Source organism: Tupaia chinensis, unplaced genomic scaffold, assembly GCF_000334495.1.
Source record: "Tupaia chinensis unplaced genomic scaffold, TupChi_1.0 Scaffold000362_1, whole genome shotgun sequence".
NCBI classification, from domain to species: Eukaryota; Metazoa; Chordata; class Mammalia; order Scandentia; family Tupaiidae; genus Tupaia; species Tupaia belangeri.
In genome coordinates, this window is record NW_006159859.1 from 3,966,953 (window position 1) to 3,992,013 (window position 25,061).

At 41.1% G+C, this 25,061-nt stretch overlaps 2 protein-coding genes and 1 long non-coding RNA gene across 5 annotated transcripts in view; 1 reads left to right on the plus strand and 2 right to left on the minus strand.

The window, feature by feature from the left end:
- Nucleotides 1–6,985, minus strand: part of LOC114008640 (uncharacterized) — an 11,320-nt gene extending 4,335 nt beyond the window's left edge. The window contains exon 1 of the long non-coding RNA XR_003550146.1: nt 6,621–6,985. This is a non-coding gene — a long non-coding RNA (uncharacterized LOC114008640). The remainder of the gene's footprint in view (nt 1–6,620) is intronic.
- Nucleotides 6,986–7,080: 95 nt separating this feature from the next.
- Nucleotides 7,081–18,595, plus strand: EXOSC9 (exosome component 9). Of its 2 annotated transcripts, none has more exons than XM_006153120.3 (12): nt 7,081–7,239; nt 7,583–7,677; nt 9,043–9,162; nt 9,277–9,379; nt 9,932–10,069; nt 11,039–11,121; nt 12,881–13,013; nt 13,640–13,728; nt 14,430–14,576; nt 15,156–15,334; nt 15,776–15,854; nt 16,183–16,446. In XM_006153120.3, exons 1-12 carry the CDS (start codon nt 7,174–7,176, stop codon nt 16,265–16,267), a joined length of 1,317 nt encoding a protein of 438 aa, XP_006153182.1. In that variant the 5' UTR covers nt 7,081–7,173; the 3' UTR covers nt 16,268–16,446. The 2 variants fall into 2 exon arrangements, with proteins under 2 accessions (XP_006153182.1, XP_006153183.1); XM_006153121.3 differs by lacking the exon at nt 16,183–16,446 and adding an exon at nt 18,466–18,595 and having other exon boundaries at nt 7,082–7,239.
- On the minus strand, nt 12,375–24,383 carry CCNA2 (cyclin A2). 2 transcript variants are annotated; one of them, XR_003550148.1, is made up of 10 exons: nt 23,875–24,383; nt 22,855–23,095; nt 21,268–21,380; nt 20,876–21,099; nt 19,780–19,987; nt 18,626–18,739; nt 17,845–17,978; nt 17,000–17,175; nt 14,753–14,781; nt 12,375–12,640 (listed from the first exon to the last, which is right to left on the minus strand). XR_003550148.1 is itself a non-coding variant. In XM_027773676.1 (8 exons), the coding sequence occupies exons 1-8, from the start codon at nt 24,085–24,087 to the stop codon at nt 17,127–17,129; spliced, it is 1,296 nt and encodes a 431-aa protein (XP_027629477.1). In that variant the 5' UTR covers nt 24,088–24,383; the 3' UTR covers nt 16,226–17,126. The 2 variants fall into 2 exon arrangements, 1 of the variants encoding a protein (XP_027629477.1); XM_027773676.1 differs by lacking the exons at nt 12,375–12,640; nt 14,753–14,781 and having other exon boundaries at nt 16,226–17,175.
- Between the last annotated feature and the right edge of the window lie 678 nt (nt 24,384–25,061).

Here is a 25,061-nt window from a genome sequence, read left to right on the forward strand (position 1 = left end):
CGCCAGAAAGATAGAGACAGAGAGACAGAAAGTGAGAAATCACCCCCCAGGGGGGATGGCCACGCGGCAATCCATTCTCCTCTATTCTCCTCTCGGGATCTTGGGCACACACGCACACATGCCCGGCATGAATTTAAGCCACTGGGTCCCAGACTTGAACCGCGGTCGACTACTTGGGAGTCCAGCGACATAGCCATTATGCTAACTGCTGGTCCCTCTAGTGCCTTCTTATAGGGACTCTTTTAATAATACTGACTCACCCAGATAATATAGAATAATTCCATCTCAAAATCCTTGATTTACTCATAGCTACAAATTAACTTTTGCTACATAAGGTAACATATTCACGGATTCTACAGGGCATGGACATCTTTGAGAGGGGCTTTAGTTTACCTACAACACTATAAGTTAGTTGCATTACAATAAGTTTAACCCCCAATAAAAAATTCTACTTAATTTATAATTTTTATTTGTAAAAATGTAACTGACACAGAACTTTTTGAAACATACTTATTGCTTAGACATTAAACCACATAATTTCCTACAGATGTTTATCAAGGAGCAAGAACCTGCATGTTATAGCTGAGAATAGATCAAAGACTTCAGTGATGTGTCTAAGAGCCATATGCCCAGTTTTCCTCATGTCTAGGATTACCCACACACTACTCCAATCTGAGTCCAGTGGAAATAAAAATGTTCATTTCCCTTCCTTCCTCATTTGTTGTATTTATGATAAACTGAACACAGAACATTTCTTAAACCTCTAAACATACTAAAAAGGCTTAATAATAACATGAGAGATATTATTACAAATCATATTATTATATAGCTCTTTGGACATACCAATATGTAAAAATGAAAGGGAAAGCTCTCTTAAATATTCCAGTACAAGCCAGAAATAGAGTCAAATGAGTATTTTTTTAAGAATTATTTATTTAATACCATGTTATTATTTTTTAATTTGACCAGAGAGAAACAGAGAAAGGGAAAGGGAGAAAGCAAGCCACCAAGTCCAGCACTCAAACCTCAGTCGGCCAAGTGAGAATCAGCTCCTTTACCTGCCACACCACCTGCTGGCCCATGAGTATGTTTTTTTAAAAAATCCATAATGTCAAGAAAAACCATGGAAGGGAAATATGCACTACATCGGACAAAGTGTTCAGTTGTCAAGGCAGAAAACCTTCTCAACATATTAACTGATATGTGGTATGAAGCCTGAGTCTGCAAAAATGATAAAATATGGTTTTGTAAAAATGTAGTTGAGCAGGGCTGGCAGGTGGCATGGTGGTTAAGGGCACTGGACTTCCACATTGCCAACCACGAAATCCTGGACCTGGCAGCTTGCTTTCTCACTTTCCCTCCGTCCGTCTCCCTCTGACTCTCTCAGTCACTCACTCTGTCCTTCTCTGGTCAAATTAAAATAAGTAAAAATAAATAAGTAAAATTAAATTAAATAATTATTTTTAGAAAAATGTAGTCGAGGGACTAGCAGATGCCATAACGGTTATGTCACTGGACTCCCACATAGTTAACCATGATTTCCAGCCTTGGACCCTGTGGCTTAAACTCATGCTGGATGGGTGTGTGAGTGTGCGTGCCCAAAATCCTGAGAGAAGAATGGAGGAGAGGGGATTATGGTGTGGCCATCCCCCTTTGGGGATGTAATTTCTCACTTTCTGTGTCTCTGTCTCTCCGGTGAAAGCATGTGCCCTATAGCAAAAATCTCTCTTTTTAAAAAATGCAGTTGACGGGCTAGCACATGGTGTGGTGGTTAAGGCACTAAACTCCCATATGGCTGACTACTATTTGAATCTTGGACCTGGCAGTTTGAAAATCATGCCAGATATGTATACATGTGTGCCCCAAATCCCAGGAGAATGGAGGAAAAAGGAACTGCAGCATAGCCATCCTCCCAGGGGGGTGATTTCTCACTTTCCCTATCGCTGTCTCTCGCCTCTCCCCCAAGAACACATGCCTTGAAGCAAAAACAAACAAAACAAAAACAACACACTTAGAAAAAGGCAAGATAAGAAATAAAAAGAGGAAAAGAAAAAAATACACAAAATAAAAAAGTACTTGAAAGTAAAAATTCCCCTAAATAAGAAACCAGCTAAGTATCTCAGAATAGAAGGAAAACATATTTTTATTTTCTAATAATAAAAGCTATTCATATACCTTAGAGAAAATTTTGAAAAATTTGTGAATAAAAAGAGAAAACAATTTTTCTTGATTCCCACCACCCAGAGATAACGCCCCCCCCCAGAGGTTTTTGCCATAGGGCGCATGCGCTTGCCCGAAAGACAGAGAGAGACAGAGAGACAGAAAGTGAGAACTCACTCCCTCAGAGGAGATGGCCATGTCACAATCCCCTCTCCTCCATTCTCCTCTTGGGATCTTGGGCAGGCACGCACACACACTCGGAGTGAGTTTAAGCTGCCGGGTCCAGGATTCAAACCAGAGTTGACTACGTGGGAGTCCAGTGACATAGCCATTACACCAACTGCTAGCCATTTTTAACATTTCATATTATTTCCCTCCGATAACTTAGGAAACCAGCTTCTATACAGACAAATTGTATGGCATACATATTATATGGTAAATGAAAAGTTTTCATCTGTTCATTCATTTATCCATTCTATAATTCTTTCTGTGTTATAACAGACCATCTATCCATTTATTCAGTAGGTACCCTTCTAGTTTCAGTGTGTGCTACAAAGATTACTAAGACATGGATCGCTATACGCCAACAGAAGTATATTAGGATTCTTCTAGACACAATTAAAAAGAGATCAACTCAAATGTATTAGTTCACCTAACTGGAAGGTCCAAGAAAATGTGCAAAGTTGATTTCCACATACGGACTCCCGTTTCTCCCTCATGTTTCTCAGTTCTGCTTGTCTCACTATGACTTCATCTTCAAACAGGTTCTTTCCAAGTAGGGGCAAATGGCCTTTGCCAGTTCCAGGCTTGCATAGGTTTTAGGGTTTATAATCTGAGAGAAGGAAAGATCTTCTCTCTCACCCAGTTCAGATGTCAAGACTGTTGGAGGAACTCTCCTGGGCTCTGGCTAAGTGAAGAGTCAGCAGGGAGACCTGAATAGGGTCCCATGTTAGCAGGGTCTGGTCACACCCATACCTGCTATTAACATTAACACCAGAATCACATGGAATCAGGAAAGGACATTTCTCCAAGAAATATTGGGTACCAGTCAGGCAAACAAAAGATGTTCCATACAAAGGATGTATACAACAATATTTTGTTGAGAATCAGATTATTTTTGATGGATCATTCACGCTAACTCAAACTGATTTTCTAAAAGAGCAGAATTTCAAACAATTTCTGCACATCTTGTCGAACTTAAACTATCTCTTGAAAGTATGAAAAAAATGTCAGACTAGGTATTTCAGAAGTTTCTTACTGAGCCAGCAGGTGGTGCTGGACTCCCACATGGCCAACCGCAGTTTGAATCCTGGACCTAGCTGCTTGAAAGTTATCCTAGGGATGACTGCGTGCTAACTGTGTGCATGTCCCATATCCCAAGAGACTGGAGAAGGGATTGCAAAGTCGTTGTATTCCCCTCGGGTTTGATTTCTCACTTTCCCTCTCTGTGTCTCTCTGGCACACACAAGCCCACTAAGGCAAAAAACAAACAAACAAACAACAAAACCCACAAAGTTTCTTATTAAAAACAAGGATGTAAAGTAATGAAGATGTAAATGCAAATGGGTCATAAAACTTTGGTTAACTCCAATAAAAGACAAATACAGGATTGTTAATATTACAATGCGAGTAATATAATAGTGAAAGTAGGTAAGAACAGTGAAAATTCTACAAAAGTGGAAGGAAAAGCAAAATCAAAATAATCAAACAGCAATCTAACATGCAGAATATGGAACAGTCCCTGGAAAACCTTTGTCAATTCAAAAGAGAAAAGAAACTAATGTTTGAATAGCTATACTATCGAAAACAGTCTATTATTAGATGTTTTCACTGAAATTACTTAACACAGAGTAATTATTATTTGTTATTATTACTATAATTAGTTATAGGGCAAATGTGCTCACCAGAGAGAGAGAGAGACACAATCCCCTCTCCTCCATTCTCCTCTTGGGATCTTGGGCAGGCACGCACACACACTCGGAGTGAGTTTAAGCTGCCGGGTCCAGGATTCAAACCAGAGTTGACTACGTGGGAGTCCAGTGACATAGCCATTACACCAACTGCTAGCCATTTTTAACATTTCATATTATTTCCCTCCGATAACTTAGGAAACCAGCTTCTATACAGACAAATTGTATGGCATACATATTATATGGTAAATGAAAAGTTTTCATCTGTTCATTCATTTATCCATTCTATAATTCTTTCTGTGTTATAACAGACCATCTATCCATTTATTCAGTAGGTACCCTTCTAGTTTCAGTGTGTGCTACAAAGATTACTAAGACATGGATCGCTATACGCCAACAGAAGTATATTAGGATTCTTCTAGACACAATTAAAAAGAGATCAACTCAAATGTATTAGTTCACCTAACTGGAAGGTCCAAGAAAATGTGCAAAGTTGATTTCCACATACGGACTCCCGTTTCTCCCTCATGTTTCTCAGTTCTGCTTGTCTCACTATGACTTCATCTTCAAACAGGTTCTTTCCAAGTAGGGGCAAATGGCCTTTGCCAGTTCCAGGCTTGCATAGGTTTTAGGGTTTATAATCTGAGAGAAGGAAAGATCTTCTCTCTCACCCAGTTCAGATGTCAAGACTGTTGGAGGAACTCTCCTGGGCTCTGGCTAAGTGAAGAGTCAGCAGGGAGACCTGAATAGGGTCCCATGTTAGCAGGGTCTGGTCACACCCATACCTGCTATTAACATTAACACCAGAATCACATGGAATCAGGAAAGGACATTTCTCCAAGAAATATTGGGTACCAGTCAGGCAAACAAAAGATGTTCCATACAAAGGATGTATACAACAATATTTTGTTGAGAATCAGATTATTTTTGATGGATCATTCACGCTAACTCAAACTGATTTTCTAAAAGAGCAGAATTTCAAACAATTTCTGCACATCTTGTCGAACTTAAACTATCTCTTGAAAGTATGAAAAAAATGTCAGACTAGGTATTTCAGAAGTTTCTTACTGAGCCAGCAGGTGGTGCTGGACTCCCACATGGCCAACCGCAGTTTGAATCCTGGACCTAGCTGCTTGAAAGTTATCCTAGGGATGACTGCGTGCTAACTGTGTGCATGTCCCATATCCCAAGAGACTGGAGAAGGGATTGCGAAGTCGTTGTATTCCCCTCGGGTTTGATTTCTCACTTTCCCTCTCTGTGTCTCTCTGGCACACACAAGCCCACTAAGGCAAAAAACAAACAAACAAACAACAAAACCCACAAAGTTTCTTATTAAAAACAAGGATGTAAAGTAATGAAGATGTAAATGCAAATGGGTCATAAAACTTTGGTTAACTCCAATAAAAGACAAATACAGGATTGTTAATATTACAATGCGAGTAATATAATAGTGAAAGTAGGTAAGAACAGTGAAAATTCTACAAAAGTGGAAGGAAAAGCAAAATCAAAATAATCAAACAGCAATCTAACATGCAGAATATGGAACAGTCCCTGGAAAACCTTTGTCAATTCAAAAGAGAAAAGAAACTAATGTTTGAATAGCTATACTATCGAAAACAGTCTATTATTAGATGTTTTCACTGAAATTACTTAACACAGAGTAATTATTATTTGTTATTATTACTATAATTAGTTATAGGGCAAATGTGCTCACCAGAGAGAGAGAGAGAAGCAGAGGGGGAAAGTAAGAAAGTACTTCCCAGGGATAATGGTGGTGCAACCCCTTCTCTATTCTCCTGTCAGAATTTTAGGCACGCACACTGGTGGATTTCTGGCCACCCAGTCAGGACTCCAATTGCATAGTAGGCCATGTGGGCTCCAACCACCTTACCTTCTACACAGCCCGCTGGCGGTTTAGGTATTTTATTGTTTCTTGCAAAGAGAAAGTAAATTTCCCCAAAGAAGGTCGTCCACCCTGTCTCTCCAGCACTCGAACGAACCTTGAGCACAGTAGCTCTTTAAATATTACACGTGCTGTATATTTGAGAATCAAACCTATCACTGGTAGGAAAAACCTCTAAGGAGACAACGGCAGCCCAAAGGAGCCTCTGCAGGAGTTACCTGACTACCACCTCTACAGAAAAAAGGAATAGGAAACATTTGCACGGAGCTTTCTCCAGGCCGGTGACAGTCTAAACATTCTACACTGAGTGCATGAACTCGTTTTAGTCCTTCCTAACACCTGGGTTTACCGCCCTTATTTTTCAGGAGAGTTAAGCAAAGCACATAGGCTAAGAAACTTGCCCCCTAAGAGCAGACTCAGAAACCGGGCAGGTTAGGGTTTCTGCTTTTAAACTACTCTGCGATATTTATTCCCTCTCCAAAGACGCCGAATGGTTGGCAGCACAGACCCATTAAGATTTCTCTACACCTGTAAAATTAAGTCTACCGCCTTAAAATAACTAGACAACCTATACGACTATAAGATCTAGCAGCGGGTTTAGTCTCAAGCCACACCATTAAAGCAAGAACGTTCTCAATTTCTGTCACCTTCTCGGGCCGCACGAGGTTTCATCTTCGGCCCGCAATCATCCGAGCTCACCGTCTCTCCTGTCTTCTCCGCGCCCCAATCCACGCCACCTCATTCCAAGGTTTCTGAATTAAATCCGCTCCAAGGCGTCTTCGGCGGCTTCCTCGGGGCCGCGAGTCAACTTCCTCATCTGTGAAAGAGCAGTAAAGCCCGTGCAGCCTAAACCCCGAAGGACTGTGGGTGAAGCGTGAGAGCGGCGTATTGATAATAACTTGTCACCCCAACAGCTCTCTTCGGGTGCGCTTCTTCACGCTGTTACGTGGAAACAAATCGAACTTCCCGCTCGGGATGCCGTCCTCCAGTCCCAGGAGCGCCTTCCGGCCGCTGGCCCCGCCCCAACCTTGCTCCGAGTCTGCGCACTAGCGACGCCCGAGCCTGTGCTTTCCCACCAGCAGCCGGCGCGCCTTGATGACGTTACTCTCCGGCGTCACCTAGTGGGCAGCTTAAACGCGAGGAAATCGGTTTCCTTTTCCTGGCAGATTCTAGGGCCGGAGGGGCAGGTGCGCCAACACCATGAAGGAAACCCCACTCTCGAACTGCGAGCGCCGCTTCTTGCTTCGTGCGATCGAGGAGAAGAAGGTAAGCGATCCCGCAGAACTGCGCGCTGTGTGGACGCTCGGATCGCACCATGCGGACTTACAGACCTGGCCCGCGTGGGCTCGGGTGCTTCTAGGGAAAGGTCGGTACAGTCTCCCAACCTCCGGGCGTTCTTTTGCCCCCACGGGTCCTTTTCAAGAAGTAACTGTCAGTGCCCGGGCATCTATTGTAATTTCCATTTTTCTGCTTAGTTGAGGTGGTGAGGTGGGTTGGTTAGGGTTCCCTGCTTTTTCCAAGTTCTTAGCCCGAGGCCAAATACGAAAGTATAATAGTTACTCAAGAAATACTTGTTGAAGGACTAAATGAATGAATGTTATGCTTACAGCGGCTGGATGGCAGACAAACCTATGATTATAGGAACGTCAAGATCTCGTTTGGTACAGATTATGGGTGCTGTATTGTGGAACTTGGGAAGACAAGGTAACAGATAATACAGGGAAGATGCTGATTCAACGGGGACAGATTTGGAAAAGAATCCTACTGACTCGGTTGTTTTCAAAGCAGTCTAGACAGTGCTTTGATTAGCTGATAAAAATAAGCATTTTCCTTAGTGTTAAGTATTTTTAGTTTTGTGGTCACACTTTAAATTTTTGATTATAACAATACTTTCTATCATGAGTGTAACAGTTCTTTCTGACCTCTGTAAATCATGTAGACAACAGTGATTAAGCAGAACTTGTTTCTGCACGTTCACTCTCTTATTAATGTGAAGAATGTAAAGATTTTTAACATCTTGTCAGTAAGTAGATCCCACCTTCCGCTTTTTCTCGAGTGACAGGTGAATTGGGTTTTTAATTCTCATTTGAATGTCATGAGTCTATTTGGTAAAATAATGTTGGTGAACACAGGAAGGCCCTTAAGAAACCTGAAGTTTTCATGCCATATTGTACCATTAAATATTTTAGAAAGGAGAAATAAAAGATTATTGATTTAAGAAAAATTATAGAGGGGATCAGCAGTTAGCGTAATGGCTATGTCACTGGACTCCCACGTAGTCAACCACTGTTCAAGTTAAATCATGTAGACAACAGTGATTAAGCAGAACTTGTTTCTGCACGTTCACTCTCTTATTAATGTGAAGAATGTAAAGATTTTTAACATCTTGTCAGTAAGTAGATCCCACCTTCCGCTTTTTCTCGAGTGACAGGTGAATTGGGTTTTTAATTCTCATTTGAATGTCATGAGTCTATTTGGTAAAATAATGTTGGTGAACACAGGAAGGCCCTTAAGAAACCTGAAGTTTTCATGCCATATTGTACCATTAAATATTTTAGAAAGGAGAAATAAAAGATTATTGATTTAAGAAAAATTATAGAGGGGATCAGCAGTTAGCGTAATGGCTATGTCACTGGACTCCCACGTAGTCAACCACTGTTCAAGTCCCCGACCCGGTGGCTTAAACTCACGCCTGGTGCGTGTGCGTGTGTGCCCAAGATCGTGAGAGGAGAATGGAGGAGAAGGGATTGCGGCGTGGCCATCCCCTCTGGGGAGTGATTTCTCGCTTTCTCTCTGTCTGTCTGGTGAGCGCACGCGCCCTATAGCAAAAACCTCTCCAAAAAAAAAAAAGAAAAAGAAAAATTATAGAGTACCAAATTTTGTAAAAAGAGAGCTGTTTTTTTCTGTCTTCTGTTTAGCTATGCCAAAATGTATTTTATTTCTGCATATAGTTTACTGTATTTCATATGTAGTTCTACCTCTTATGGTAAATTGTGCTGAGTATATGATTGCTTTAAATTTTGAAAGGAAATATATATATTTAACTGCTTTGTACCTTTATTTTTGCAGAGTCCTTGGACAGGTTTCCTGTGAACTTGTTTCTCCAAAACTCAACAGGGCAACAGAAGGTATTCTTTTTTTTAACCTCGAACTGTCTCAGATGGCTGCTCCAGCTTTTGAACCTGGCAGGTATTTAAATCTTTTTTCTATGCTTTTAGCCATAGGCAAATCTAAGAGTAGCGAGCTATTGTTTTAGTATGTGGTGTTATATTTTATGGCATTAGCTTTTTCCTATTTTTGTAGGCAGTCAGATCTCCTGGTGAAACTGAATCGACTCTTGGAAAGATGTCTGAGAAATTCGAAGTGTATAGACACTGAATCTCTCTGTGTTGTTGCTGGTGAGAAGGTGTGGAATATGCCCGAAATTCTTAATCTTAGGATGAATATTGTTGATTCATGGGGACTAGCCTCTATGCTTCCATTCTCAGAGCTCTAGTTCATTTGGTTTTCTGCTGGTTCATTTCACATCAGATGTTCCTGAGTTCTACCCTTGGAACTTTATACCATCTGTCTCTGAAGGGCCCATTTTCTCTTTTCTTTTCTTTTCTTTAAAGAATTATTTTTTAATTTGACCAGAGAGGGACAGAGTGACGGAGAAAAAGTGAGAAAGCAAGCCGCCAGGTCCACAACTCAAACCGCATGGGCTGTGTGGGAGTCCAGCACCCTTTACCACACTACCTGCCAGCCCCTGGGCCCGTTGTCTTAAAAAGATAAAAATAACCATTTAGATTTGTGTAAAACTGATTTATTCAAAAAATGTGTGGCTTTTTATATACTCTCTCATTTTCCTATGTTATTTAAATGAGTCAGTTGAAGCAGGCAGTATTAACTTTTCCTTATATGTAGCCACTGGTTGCCATCAGTTAAGGATTTATTTTTATTTTAAATTCACTTCCAGGTTTGGCAAATACGTGTAGATCTCCATTTATTAAATCATGATGGAAATATTATTGATGCTGCCAGCATTGCTGCAATCGTGGCCTTATGTCACTTCCGAAGACCGGATGTCTCTGTCCAGGGAGATGAAGTAACACTGGTAAGCTCTCATGCTGGGAACCAGGATCCTGCCTGTGATGAAAAGAGTTTCCTAGACGTGCAGATGTGATGAGGATGGTGGGTAGCTGGGCTCTAAAATTTGTTCATAAGAACAAAAACTACACATGGTCAGAATAGCCCTAGAAGTCTTTTACATTTCATATATTGAAGTGTCTGTCAATAAAAATACATCTGAGCTTGGTCTTCCAGAATATAATTGAATGAGGACAAGTGGTTGACTTCTGTTTAGGGGCCATGTGTATGAAAACTACATGATTCTCAGCACAGTGAGATAGTCACTCTGCGGAGGCATGGAGTAACTGAAGAGGACTAGGAATCAGTAAATTCAAATCTCTCACCAGAACTTTGGTTCATTAAGCAAAATAGATGAGAGAAGTCTAGAAGTATCTGGAGGATTTCTTAAAACATAAGTCTCCATTTCCAGAGTAAGACCTAAGAATTTACACTTCTAACTTAAAAGAGTTTCTGGGTGGCCCCTGGACCACATTCTGAAAACTGTTGACCTGTGTTGTCTTCATTTTTTGTGCTGGGTATGTCCATTTCAACTTACACAAGTTTATATTCCAGGATAATGAAAGAACACTATAATCACAGTTTGAGTCCTGAAGGTGCAAAGAGAGACATCAGGCGCCCACATTTTCAAAGCAGCCATATGTACAATACTGCTTTTAGGCGTTATACTAGAGCAGACTCTTCAGGAAGACTTAGAAGTGGGCAAAGATTTACTAACAGCAGAGATAATATTCCTTTAGAGGAGGGAGTTGGTCTAAAGAAGTTTTTAAAAAAAGGAATAAAGAGCAATTAGTAGACTTGAAAAAGAAATGAATTTAAAAATGCTACAGTGAATTGCTGGAGACAGTGTAAAATCAAAGTCCCCTCTGTTTCACTGAAAAAAATTGGAAGCTTCTTCGAAAGTGACTGTAATTTTGAACCTTTTCTTTCAAAACAGTATACACCCGAGGAGCGAGATCCCGTACCATTGAGTATACACCACATGCCTATTTGTGTCAGTTTTGCCTTCTTCCAGCAAGGGTACGTCTTACCTTTCTTAGGCAAAAGTGATAAATGCAGCTTGGAACTTTATTGCTGTACTCATATATGTCATGGACAAATGAACAAACCCTTCGTTCAATAGTAAAGTATGTATCATTCTTTTTTCTTTGCAAGGGAATAATTGGTAAAATGCTTTCTCAAAAGAAGTGACAAAACTCTTCTGTCATGAAGTCGCATTTTTTTTCATGGCATGCTTGTACGTTGATGAATTTCCTGTGGCATGGTTTCATGTCATCTTTCCTAGAGATGTACATGTGTTAAGAGAATTATCTGCTGGACTTTAATCTGAGAAAGTGGGAATAAGAATTGCTTGAATGAATGGGAGACAGGGGACTTAGAGTGTGTTGGATGCAGTAGTTCTAGGAGTGCATTATAAGGGAGATGGCTTACATAATGGGGGAAAAAACTGGTATCCTTTGGCCATCTGGTGGTTTCCTTGCAACTCATTTCTAAGTCTTTTAACATGGGAAGTCTGGATTCTTTTAGGTCTATGTAATGGTGGCTCTAAATTAACACTTATGCTTACTTAAGTCTCTTTAGAAAGATGGGAGTTATAAATATTTAATAATTTTGTGTGTAAAGACTAGAGAAAAGCTTTCAGCTTACAGTGATTGTAGTGTAGAGTTTCAGTAGAGGGAAATGGACCAATATTGTCCTGTAGTTTCTAGTACTCACTTTAAAAGGTAAAACGAGGGGCCAGCCTGTGGCATAATGGTTAAGAAGCTGGATCCCACATGGCTGACTTTGCAGTTCAAATCTTGGACCTGGCTGCCTCCTGGGTTGTGTGGATGTGTGCCTAAAATCCTGAGAAGAGAGGAAAAGGAATTGTGGTGTGACCGTCCCCTGAGGGGTGGGGGGGGTGGTTTCTCACTTTCCCTCTCTTTGTCTTTCTGGTGAACACCTCTATCCTATAGGTAATTTTTTTTCAGTTTTGTTTTTGTTCTTTTGAGAGGATTTTGCTATAGGGCTTGTGCACTCGCCAGAAAGACAGAGAGAGACAGAGAGCTAGAAAGCAAGAAATCACCCCCCAGTGGGGAATGGCCACACCACAGTCCCTTCTCCATTCTCCTCTAGGGATCTTGGGCTCGCACGCACAGGTTCCCGGCGTGAGTTCAAGCCACCAGGTCCGGGACTCAAACCGCCGTTGACTACATGGGAATCTAGCAACATAGCCATTATGCCAACTGCTGGTCCCCCTATAAATAAATTTATGAAAAAAATTTTTCATCTTATTGTTATCAGTATTTAAAAATTTTGTTCATGAGATAGTCTATATTCTTTATTTCCACCAAGTCATCTGCATATTTGGTTTGGACTGGCCACATTTCAAGGGCTCAGGATTGGCTAATCTATTGGATGTTGCAGAAATAGATGGTTTTTATTTTTTTCTTTAGTTACCAGAGAGCACATGCACTTACCAGAGAGGGGGGGAGATGGCAATAGCACCTACAGTGGGTCGTGCTCACTCTGCAGTCCTTTGTCCATTCTTCTGTCCCACCTGAAATTACAGCATGCACACACACGAGATGGGCTTATTTGTTAAGTTGCTGGGGCTGGAATTTGAACTGCATTCGGCTATGTGGAGTTCTGCTCCCTTAACCACTAAGCTTTGGGGCTGCCTTTGTGATATTTTTTAAGTGGACCATTAGTGGAACTCAGAAGAACTTCAGAGTGTAGGACATTGGGGCAGTTTTAAAGTGAACCAAATTGATGTTACCCACATTTTTGTTCATTTCAGAACATATTTATTAGTGGATCCCAATGAACGAGAAGAACGTGTGATGGATGGCCTGCTGGTGATCGCCATGAACAAGCATCGGGAGATTTGTACCATCCAGTCCAGTGGTGGGATAATGCTACTGAAAGATCAGGTTAGTGCTTTGATTGATGTCCTGTTAAGAATAGGTCTCAAAAAAAAAAAAAAGGTAGGAACAAAACACTCCAACTCTATCGTGGGGGTAGCCTGTGGTATGGTGGTTAAAGCACTGGGTCCCACATGGCTAACTACATGGTTCAAGGCCCTATTTCTGTGGATTACTCACACAGAAAGGAAGTTACTGTAATATGACCCTGAGCACAGATGAGGGGACTTCAAAAAGATCATGGCAAATAGATGGCAAAAAAAGGTCATGGTATTATGAAAAAGCTATGCATGGATTTCAGAATTTTTTTCCCACCAAGTAAACGTATACTTTAATTTCATTTTTCTAAGTGAACTTTTTGAAATCCTCTCATGTGCTTGGCCTCTTGCACAGTATCTTGTACACTGTTGTATGAGAAAGTTTTGAGGTCAGTTCCCTTAATGTGATAGTTCTTCATATATTTTAAAACAACTTTCACCTTAATTTGTGTTTATGTGACATTTTCATATTTGAAAGTTTTAAAAGTCAGGTCTGAATTATAAAGGTAAAAATATTAATTGTGTGGTTTTAGTTTTATTAGAGAAAGCCATTTAGTTTGTTGTCTTTAAGTTAACAGAATTCACTCTTATAAATAGGTTTTGAGATGCAGTAAAATAGCTGGCGTGAAAGTAGCAGAAATCACGGAGCTAATCCAGAAAGCTTTGGAGAATGACCAGAAAGTTCGGTACGTTTAATTTCTTCAGCACTAAGTGGTCTTTTCTGTACATTTTTTTCCCTGTTAAAGGCTTTTCTTGCACAAGGGCAACCAGATAATGTTTGCACTTGATCTTTCCTTGTGTTGAATGTGTTGGGTTGGTGAAAAAGTCATGATGCATTTTTGCATAGGAAAACAGAAAAATATGGGATGACCTTTCTGTTGACCCAATACTACTTAGTATGGCTTTGGAAGTTAATGGTGTGCTGTTTACTGTACTTTATTCCAATTTAAACATAGCCTGTATTGAAAAGCCATGTACGATTTTTCTTTACAAGTTAACATTTTCTTAGAAAAAAATCTATTAACTGTAGAATTAGTGTAATGAACATAAGCAGGATTGATTCCCATCTCTATTCAGACTGATTAATATTTAGCAAGATAAATAACCCAGCACTTGTTTTCTCTTCCAGAAAATATGGGAGACTGATGCCTCCCTGGTAGGGCTGATTTGACAATTAAGTAATTTACTTTAAGCATCAAGGCACTTACCTAGTGCATGGCTGATAGACATAATAAATTGGTGAGGATAAGTTAGTCAGATAAACTAACTCTGTTCCAATATTTTCTCATCCACCAAAGACTAAAGTGTTTTTTTTCTTTCCTCCCTTCTTTCCCATTTTGTCTTTATCCTTTCTTCTACCTGCTGCTTCCCAAACCCCCACACACAGGAAAGAAGGTGGAAAGTTTGGCTTCGCAGAGTCTATAGCAAATCAAAGGATAACAGCATTTAAAATGGAAAAGGCCCCTATCGACACCTCCGATGTAGAGGAGAAAGCAGAAGGAATCATTGCTGAAGCTGAACCTCCAGCAGAAGTGTATCTTTATTGTGTGGCTCTTATAGTCCAGCAAGATTCGTTACTTTTTTGCTATTATTGTGTGTACGGAAGGGCGTGTATACTGAAATGTGTTTCCTGAAACATGGTACTTTGTGGTACTTTGTTAGAGAAAATACTATGATTCAAGATAAAGATGTAAATCATATTGTTCATACCTTTAACATCCAGCATCCCTTCAGTTATCCTGCAAAAAACAAAAACAAAAATCCTTTAAGAACCAATTCACAACATTTCATTTCCTGCGGGGCGGGGGGGACGACTATTCTTTAAGAATTGAAGCATTTTATACAATATATATATATTTGAAATTATTCATTAAGTTTATTACTGCAGCTAAAATATTGAGAACCTATGTTAATTATATCCATAAATTCCTGAATTATAAATTCTATTTTTTCATTATTGTTTAGCCATCCATAGTATAACTATAGTAAAAATTTTTCCTTAAGCATTTGGGACACGTTTAGATCAATCTTAGAAGAAAATTTTCAGTCTCATCTCTTCAGTGGTCCATCAGATAGCAGTGTTTTTGTCACTCAGTTTTCTTAACTTGTGAAGTGTCTCAAAACCTGTGTTATGGACTCCTGGCACTGCTCAAATTGGAGAGGGAATTGAAAACTCCTGGGGCAATCTTGAAGACTCTGAGAAGGAAGAAGAGGAAGGTGGTGATGATGAAGCTATCATTCTCGATAGTATAAAAATGGAAACTGGAGAAGTCTCTGATATTGGAAACCAAGGTAGGTGGCATTGTTTTTTATATGATAAAGATATTTTGTATGTATACGCACACACAGGTTATTAAAGATAACATATTGTACATTGCATAATATATAGTCATGTAGACATTTATGCACATGTATACACACACACATATATGGGATAATATATTCCTTTCATAGGGGAACTAAATATTTTCTCGTTTAAACTTGGGGTCAGCTCTGTGGTCTAGCAATTGAGGGAGCTATGTCCTACAGGGCTAACCGTGCAGTTTGAATCCTAGCTCTGAGAGCTAGAAGGGCGTGTTGGGTATGTGTCCGTGCATGCCCCACCTGGAGAGTAGCTCAGGCGCTTTATCAGAATGGAGATCTAAGTTTTAGAACCTGGTTATTTAAAATAAGTCCCTGTGGAAATTTTGTAAGAGTTTACTTATATTGCTGTCTTAAAAACTTTTCTTTAAGATGCTCCTATAGTACTCTCAGATAGTGAAGAAGAGGAAATGATCATTTTGGAACCGGACAAGAATCCAAAAAAAATAAGGTAACCGATTTCTGCCTTATTTCAAATGTATTTATCCACATACTGAAACTTTTAGAGGCTTGCTTTCATGTTTTATTCACATCTTACTGTAAATAAACCCAAAAGGCTATAACCAAAAAGATATCCCTTTTTATCAGATTATCCCTGTTCTATTTATTTTTTACTCTTACTCTGCAAAGTGTTGGGGCGCTTTTCCGAGTTCCTGCACCTTACTGAGAGATCCCACATTTTGTATCCTGCTGGGAAAAGTAAAGCCTCCTGTTTTCACTGATCCAAAATTTCACACACACGTTCTGTTAGCAAACTTTTAATTTACTTTTATTCACAGAACACAGACCGTCAATACAAAACAAGAAAAAGCACCAAGTAAAAAGCCAGTGAAAAAGAGAAAAAAGAAGAGAGCTGCTAATTAAAGCTAACAGTTGCATATAACTATTAAAAGGATATTTATTCAGTGCTAACAATCCTGGGTATTTTTTTATTCACAAATCCATTATAAAATCTAGTGTATTTTCATATATAGTCTTTTTTTATTTTTTATTTTTTTGCCTTTTTTACATTATGTTTTAAAATAAACTTCTGGAGAACTTAATGTCTGTGTGCACAAAAGCTTCCCACTTCATCCATAACCTCTGTTGTTTTCGTCCTCTGAAAACCTTAATAGGTTTTAAGTAACCATGACCTGGGTAAAGTGTAAAAGGTGAGGAGGGATGAAAAAGCATTTGCACAGGCTGTCCACGAGCTGAAATAGCTAAAGGTCTTCACTGTACTGATAAGTGCAGATTGCTTCCCCATATGCTTAGATGAGGCCAAGTCAGCAGATTAGATTGGTCCAGTTGCCGAGGAAAACGTCATATCTTGAGGGTCCATTTTCCTAAAAACTAATTTCAAGGGAAGGCTCCCACTCCCCATTGTACAGGAAGGCCAAGTTAATAACTTTTCAAAGTGAAATCCTGAAAAAGTCAGATTTTTATCTCAAATATAAATGTGACTTGCAAACACTTTCCAAATCAATTTATTGATTATTATTATCCTAAAAGCTGGCATCATTAATACTTTAACAAAACCACTTAAAATTAGCCAAATATCTAGGATACATGTACAAAAGATATACAAATTAAAACCATTTAAAAAGGAATAGATACCATAATTTGTACTTGGCCATAACTTGTAATTTGGAAATGATTATAAATTTAAAACCTAAGATAAAAACTGTACACCATATTTTTCGAGTGATTTACATCTTAGAACACAAAGGCAGTCTTTCCACTATTACACATTTAGTGTCTCTGGTGGGTTGAGGAGAGAAACACCGTGATACCTGTAAGCAGAAAAAACATTGAGTAAGCATCCATGGGTCAAGAAGATCATGGGATAGTACAAGTACCAGGGACTCAAAGTGCTTTTTCTTAAAATAGTTTTTGAGATAGGGCACAAGAAATCATGCCCCACCAGAGATGGCCACGCTGCAGTCCTTTCTCCTCTCCGCCCGGGATTTTTGGCACACGCAACCACCGTGAGTTTTAAGCTGCCAGGTCTGGGATTCAAACCAAGGTCAATTATGTGGGAGTCCAGCAATGTAACCATTACATCATCTGCTGGTCCCTCAAAGTGCCTCTTCTGCTTTTTTTGATTTTTGCTATAGGGCATGTGCTCACCAGAGACACAGAGACCGAAAGCAAGATTTCATAACATAACCATTATGCCATCTGCTGATCTTTCAAAATGCTATTTCCCTGAGTTGATGATTTTATTTATTATATGGTCCCCCTAAACACACATGTCCCCCCACCCCATACTCCCCACCCCCGTCTTCTCTCTGAGAAATGGGGTAGAAGTTATTAATTACAGCTATCTCTCAATATGACCTATAAAGAAAACAGCTTAAGGACATGCAGATAGTATCTTGTTAATGAAGTTAAAATGTAAACGATCTCTCAACTGTCATCAGGAAAAGCAAGCTTCAGTATCTACCCCAGTGAGCTCTTACTTGGAGGTTTTGTACTTTTCTCTTATTGACTGTTGTGCATGCTGTGGTGCTTTGAGGTAGGTCTGGTGAAGGTCCATGAGACAAGGCTTGAGACTGTCCAGGGTGTACCCAGTCTTCTGTACTAAAGATTCAGGCTGCAGGGAAGGAGTAGAGAGCCAATGAGTTGTGTTTTCAGTAATAGGCTCCAAACATAATGACTTGGCTTTTGGTATACTGAACTTCAGAAATAAACTTTTTTTATAAAAAGAGATTTTTGCTATAGGGCATGCCAAAAGGATAGAAAGTGAAAAATCATTCCCTCAGGTGGGATGTCCATGCCTCATTCCCTTCTCCATTCTCCCCTTGGAATTTTGGGCACATACACATGCCCGGCTTGAGTTTGAAGCCACCAGGTCTAGGACTTGAACCACGGTCAGCCATGTGGGAGACCAGTGACGTAACTATCACGCCGTCTGCTGGTCCTCAGAACTAGTCTTTACACCTCCAACAAATCTAGTCTTCTCAGTCCACTGTTCCATTCTTTCATGCTTTCTGCTGCCTCTACTAGCTGCAGGTCCTATGGCTTGACTATTTTAAACATACCTTTTAAATCAAGTTAAAACTGAGCTTTCTGTCCTACAGGTGCTATTGATGCCTTGAACAGTATCTCTTTGGACTGTTTTTCCAAGTCAGAACATCTAAACAGCCATCATCTACCATCATAAATTGTCAGGACAGTTACTTAATTATCATGCACAAGATGTTCCATGACAAGGCAGTTGTGTGAAAACATAATACATACCCAGCTTTGTCCAGTGACTGTGTAGAGTGCTAAATGAAAGGCCGCTCCAGCAATAACGGATGGCAGATACTTTAGGTAAGGGTCAGCATCTATCAAGCTTAATTCTCCCAAAAACTGGAATGGAAAATACTTTATGATCACAAGAGCTTTAGAATTTAAACCTCAAATCCTGCCGTCTAACCTAATTTTTTCCTGTGATAGTGGTCCTGTACTAGAAAAAATAACTTGGGTCTTATCTTTAAACATATCTACCATCATAGTGTTCTCTATCCCCACCCTCCCTTTTAAGGTTTTTGCCAAAGGGTATGTGCGCTCACTGGGAAGAGACAGAGACAGTGAGAGGGGACTAAGAAATCACTCCCCCAGGGTGATGGCCACGCTGCAATCCCTTCTCCATTCTCCTCCTGGGATTTTGGGCATGCACACACATTACGTGCCCAGTAATATTCAAGCCTCTAGGTACAGGACTCAAACCAGTCAGTCATGTGGGAGTCTAGCACCTTAACCACCACACCACCTGTTGGACCCTATTTTCCCTTCTTTAATAATATCCTTTATTCAAGATTAGAGTGTATGCGCACTCGTGTGTGAGAGACAGAGATGAGCACTCCCCACAGGGTCCGGTCATAACCTGATCCCCTTCCTCTGAATCACAGCTGCCATGTGGGATGTGCTTTCTCTTTAGCATCACTTTATCACTACACCACAAAACCACCCTAATATCTTTTTTTGGAGAGGTTTTTGCTATAGGGTGCGTGCACTTGCCAGAAAGGCAGAAAGATAGACAGAAAGCGAGAAACCGCCCCCCGGGGGGATGGCTACACCACAATCCCTTCTCCATTCTCTTCTTGGGATCTTGGGCACACATGCACACGTGCCCGGCGTGAGTCTAAGCTACCAGGTCCAGGACTCGAACCACATGGGAGTCCAGCATTGTAGCCATTACAGCAACTGCTCGTCCTCCTAATAACTGTTTAATTCATCATGCTACTAGTGGTTGATTATCCTTTGCCCACAGTAGGCATTTTTCTGTGCTGCAGCATTAATCTGTTTCTGAGATACTAAATCTCTTGACCAAAGCTGTCCAGCAAAACTAGAGTATTCCCCTACCTGTTACTTAAGGATCTCCATTCAACAAAATGAAAATAACTTACCATTGCTAAACTTTCAACTTTGCAGTTTGCAGGCTGCTGATGTAGAAAGTATTGGGTAAGAAATTGATTTATTGTTGGTGCAGCCAAGTCAAAAGTAAGGACCTTCAAAACTAGGTGCTCCATTCTCAGAACTTGTTTCTTAGTATAGGTATCATCTGTAATGTACACAAACTCTGCTACTTCTGGGGGATATATTTCTTCAAACTTTCTGCAGTGAAAAAAGTTTTAAGAAATCAGTCTTAAAAGAGAAGCAAGCTTCCCTATCCAAGTTCTCCAATCCCATTAGCAAAATATGAAATGAATCCAAAACCCATGCTCACTACCGATTGCATTTCCAATGATACCCAATCATTTCTTTTTTTTTTTTTGAAAGGTTTTTGCTATAGGGTGTGTGCACTCTCCAGAAAGACAAGAGACAGACAGAAAGCAAGAATTCACTCCCCCAGGGGGGATGGCCACGCCGCAATCCTTCTCCATTCTTCTCTCGGGATCTTGGGCACGCATGCACATGCGCCTGGCGCAAGTTTAAGCCACCAGGCCCGGGACTCGAACCGTGGTCGACTACATGGGAGTCCAGGGACATAGCCGTTATGCTAACTGCTGGTCCACCCCAACCATCATTTCTAACAGGCTGGGTAGCTGGTTGCTAATTAAAAGGGACAGAATATAAATGACTTTCAAGATATTTCTCCACATGCAAAGTACATACATAAGAAACACGAGATTTCCTAAAATGGAAACAATGCTAGGCTTCAAGTAGCTGAAAACTTAGAAAAACGCAAATCTTAGGAAAATAAACATTTTAAGTTTTTGTTCTTAAATTTAGTTTCCATGTCTTAATACAAAAGTAAGACAGTGCTTACATTTTGGAAACCACAGAAGGAACCCAATTTTGTAATCTAGTTGTAGCATACTGAGTATAGCCAGTTTCTATGTACATTCATGGAATCCTGACCTGGTAAAATGAATATTCTAAATTAAAAAGCTTCCTCTTCCACTTTCTCCAACCCTTACCATTTTATCCCAAAAATAATGTAGTGTGGTAAAAATCAGTTTCTTCCCTATACGAAAGGGTCAAAATCACTTTTATACTTACGAGGCTAACAGCATAGCAGCGGTGCCCACGAGCTGCAGCTTTCCTCTCAAAACAGACATTGAAGAAAGGAACCTGTCGATGTAGTTCACAGCCAAATGCAAGGTCTCATTCTGTAATTTATATTCTTCTCCCACTTCAACTAACCAGTCCACGAGGATAGCCCTCATACTGTTAGTGATGTCTGGCTGTTTCTTCATATAACCCACTTTAGGTTTACATTTAACCTGTTCAGAAAATTGGTGCGTTATAATTAGGTTGTTTTACCTGTAACAGAGATGTTACCTGCTGTACACTTAGGTACAGCATTAGATTATTTTATAAGTAGTTAAACTTACCCTCAGTTTAGCCACAGTTCATGAATATAGTATACAAAGAATTCAGAGAGCTCATACCTCCATTTCCCTAAGGTATGTGTGAATATCCTCATGATAGTCTGGTACTTCATTGACACTCACTGGCTTTTCATCTTCTAATACAATTGACATGTCCATAGTTTGTGGTGACTCTGAGAAAATTCAAAGATATAATGAAGTAATTTTCTGTGTAAGAGCTACAAACGACTGCCTCTGAAAGGAAACACACTGCCAAAGCATTTATTTCACTTAGCTAAAATGGGCTCATCATAAAGTAAATCAAATATTTAACTCTATGTATCTCCGTCCATGTGGCTTTAGAATCATTTTAGTGAGAAAAAGGAAATACTGATAGACCACAAACAGGAAAACAAGCATTGGGTTTTGAATTATTATTGATCCTTTATGAGGAGGAGGAATAGATGGCATGGAAGTTCTGTTAGGACAGAATGCTTAAGTCCAAGTTTGGAGATAACAGTGAACATTTCCCCTAAGATAGATGGCAGATTCTAGAGTCTGACATTTTAAAGGACAATTTGGCAATAGCTAGAATCAGTATAGCAGTTTCCATTAACAAGTGTAAATAAGACAACTACAAAATGGCATAGTTCAGACAGGTGAACGCTGTAATTAGTTATGTGATTCTTTTTTTGTAATTTAAATTATCCTTTGAGGCAAGAATATCATCCATTATTCTTTTTCATTTCAGAGACCACCTTAAAGTTAAAAATTTGGAGAAAACACATGAATTGTTTCCAAAGGATTTGCCTACATTTCTACTTCCCCTTGCCCGCCAACAAAACTGAGATTGGATTTAGTAAGCTGTCTAGTGACTCAACAGACTAGTAAAGAAACAGCCCAAACTAGGCAGATCTGTCTATAGAAGCTACTCTATATATGGGTAAGGGCAAATGTGATATAACTATTGACTTGTAAGAGAATGGTGTCACTTTCTGGTATCAGATGATCAATCAGAATGGCTTCATTGAAACAGTATTTTAAAGATAGAAGAGATGATAGATATCACAATGTTTAACACTGAATTCTCACATAGCACACTCGGAAGTGGTATGTTAGAAGTAAATCTCATAACTTCAACAGATTATTCTCCCAACCAAGCAAATGTTTACAGGGCTGGAATAAAATAAGTACTCAGTGGACCAGCAGGTGGCGTGATAGTTAAGGCAGCTGGATCCCACATGGTCAGTTGCATGGCTTGTGTCCCAAACCTGGCAGCTTGAAAAACACTGCAGGCATGTGTGCCCAAAATCCCTCAGAGAATGGAGAGGGATTGCAGCATGGACACACCCTTCTGGGGGTAATTTCTACCCCCCCCTCACCACCACCACCCCGCAGCGAACACAAACACACGTGACCTACAGCAAACTAAAAAAAGAAAAGTGCTCAAGGTATGATTAAATTGATATGAATGGCAATGTACCCAAAGGAATGGTAGGTTACTAGATGGAGCGTTAGCTGCGAGATCCAGATATAAAGTACTTTTTCTAATCCTGGTGTTAAACATATGCCAAAATGATTAGATTAGGCAATGTCTTAAAAAGCGAAAGATTGCAAGTCTAATGATTATAATGACCTAATTCAATACAGGTTTTCTTGAAAACTTACCAAAACTACCATCCATTGGATAATCAAGAGGTACCAGTGGTTTTCTTGGTCCAGGTAAAGTAATAGCTGAATTAAAAGCCAGCATATCTTCATGGTCTATTTTTTTTGATTCAGCGGGCCTTTTTTGAATCTCTTCTGCTTCATCCACATGAATGGTGAATGCAGGCTGTTTGCTGTTTGCTTTCCAAGGAGGGATGGTGACTTGTTCATCATTTATAGGAAGATCCTTAAGAGGTGCAACCTAAGAAGAAATTAACAACTGGCTTTAGCCTATTAGCTTGGAGTTTTGCCTTCTTCCCCTTACAGGTCTCAGTCTTTACTTTTATTCCCAAAAACTCTATCAGGAAAATTAAACTTTCTGAAACAAAATCCAGGCAAATCCTATTTTGAGTAGTCAAAGACAGATAGGAATGTTTCTGTTTGTCAAAGGCATTCCTACAAAGACTACTAAGAGGAATTATGCAAAGCTAATCAAGGGGACAAGAAGGGTGGGGTGGCAGGCCAACAGATGACAAGTTTAGGAAAGAGATGGCAAAGTGTTGGTTCACCACTTTCGCCCCAGGGTGGAGCAACAGAGCAAATCCGGCCAAAATGGCGGAATTTGCTAAAAGCAAAGTATTTTTTTCATACCCTTTCCTAAAGTAGAGGTAAACGCTTAACCAGATGGCGAGGAGATCTGGGTCCTAGAGCAGTGCGAAGTTTAAAAGCAGAGAGAAAGGCGGAGTTGGGCAAAGTGGGCACCTTAACGTTGTAGGGCTTGATCTGATTATAGGAAGCCCCCCCAGTATAGGGCAGGTAGGCAAGAACACACAAGGTTGGCGAGGTCATAATGCGAAGAATAATGGGAGAAGCTACTACAGTGGCATCTCACACACTAGAAACCAGGAACCAAATAGACTCCAGACCCGGGCCTCTCTCCTAAAAAGCCACGAGGCTGCTTTCTCCCGTCTTTTCTGCGTGTTAAAGCCCATGCTCGACTCCCGCTCGGCCCTCCTCCTACAGATATTTTGCATCTCTTACCCGTCGCGTCTTGGGCTTCTGCTGCGGTGCTGCACCCCGCGGGTTCCCGGTCTTCAATGCCGCCATCGCGGCCCGGGTCCGCGGCTGCTGGGCGGGCGCCGCATTCTCGGGATTGATGTTCTCCTGGTCCTCCTGGGGCGCCGTCTGCTGCAGCGTTAGCAGTGCCGAGCACGCCTCGCGGGTCGCAGGACCCGGCGCGGAGCTGCCCAACATCGCTGCTCCAGGCGGAGGGCGGCTGGATCAGGCTGGGGCGCCAAGCAGCGTGCACTCCACCCAGCCGACCGGTCTCTCCAACCCCGCCAAGGAACGCCCCAGCCGTCGCCGCCTGCCACAGGCCGGGCCAGCCTGCCCGCCTGCTCACCCGGCTCGGGACCGCGAAGGGCCGAGAGGGCTGCGAAAGGCGCAGGCGGGCACTGCCGGGCGCTGGGGACCAAAGACAACCGGGAGGAGTAGCGAGCAGCCCGCCCCGGCGCTGCGGCTGTTCGTGCAGTTCAAGTATCCCGCGACTATTGAAATGGACCAATGAGAGTGGCCGGGGTCCGTGACGTCACCGACGCGACACGGTCGCAGGCGAGTTAAGGCGGCCGCGAAGGAAACTGAGCAGGGGCGGGACGCAGAAACGTCGAACTGCGGCGGGAGGGAAAACGCCTGCGGCGGGCGGAGGGAACGCGAACCGCGCCGCTGGGACTCTAAACCCAGCCACCAGGTGGTCCTGGGCTCAGGGCCTGGCATGTCGCCAAGCCTTTAGGACAAACGAATTAAACTTTGGCAACTGTTGTATTAGGGCGTTTCCCTCTAGCTTGGCTCATTTACTTTCCAGTACCTAAAATCTGACTTGGCTACTTACTGGTTTAGGCCAACTTGTTTCTGATTCTCAGATTGATTGGAAGAAATATCAGCACCCCATACAGTTGTTATGGGATTAAATAACGTGCATAAGTCATTTAACACGCTGCTCACATTTAGGTGTTTATTCATAGTAGGCAGAAATTGCATCTTATTTTTCCCAATAAAGATTCAATTAAGGGATCAGCAGTTAGCGTAATGGCTATGTCGCTGGACTCCCACGTAGTCGACAGCGGTTTGAGTCCCGGCCCGGTGGCTTAAACTCACGCCAGGCGCGTGTGCGTGCATGCCCAGGATCCCGAGGGGAAAACAGAGGAGAAGGGATTGTGGCGTGACCATCC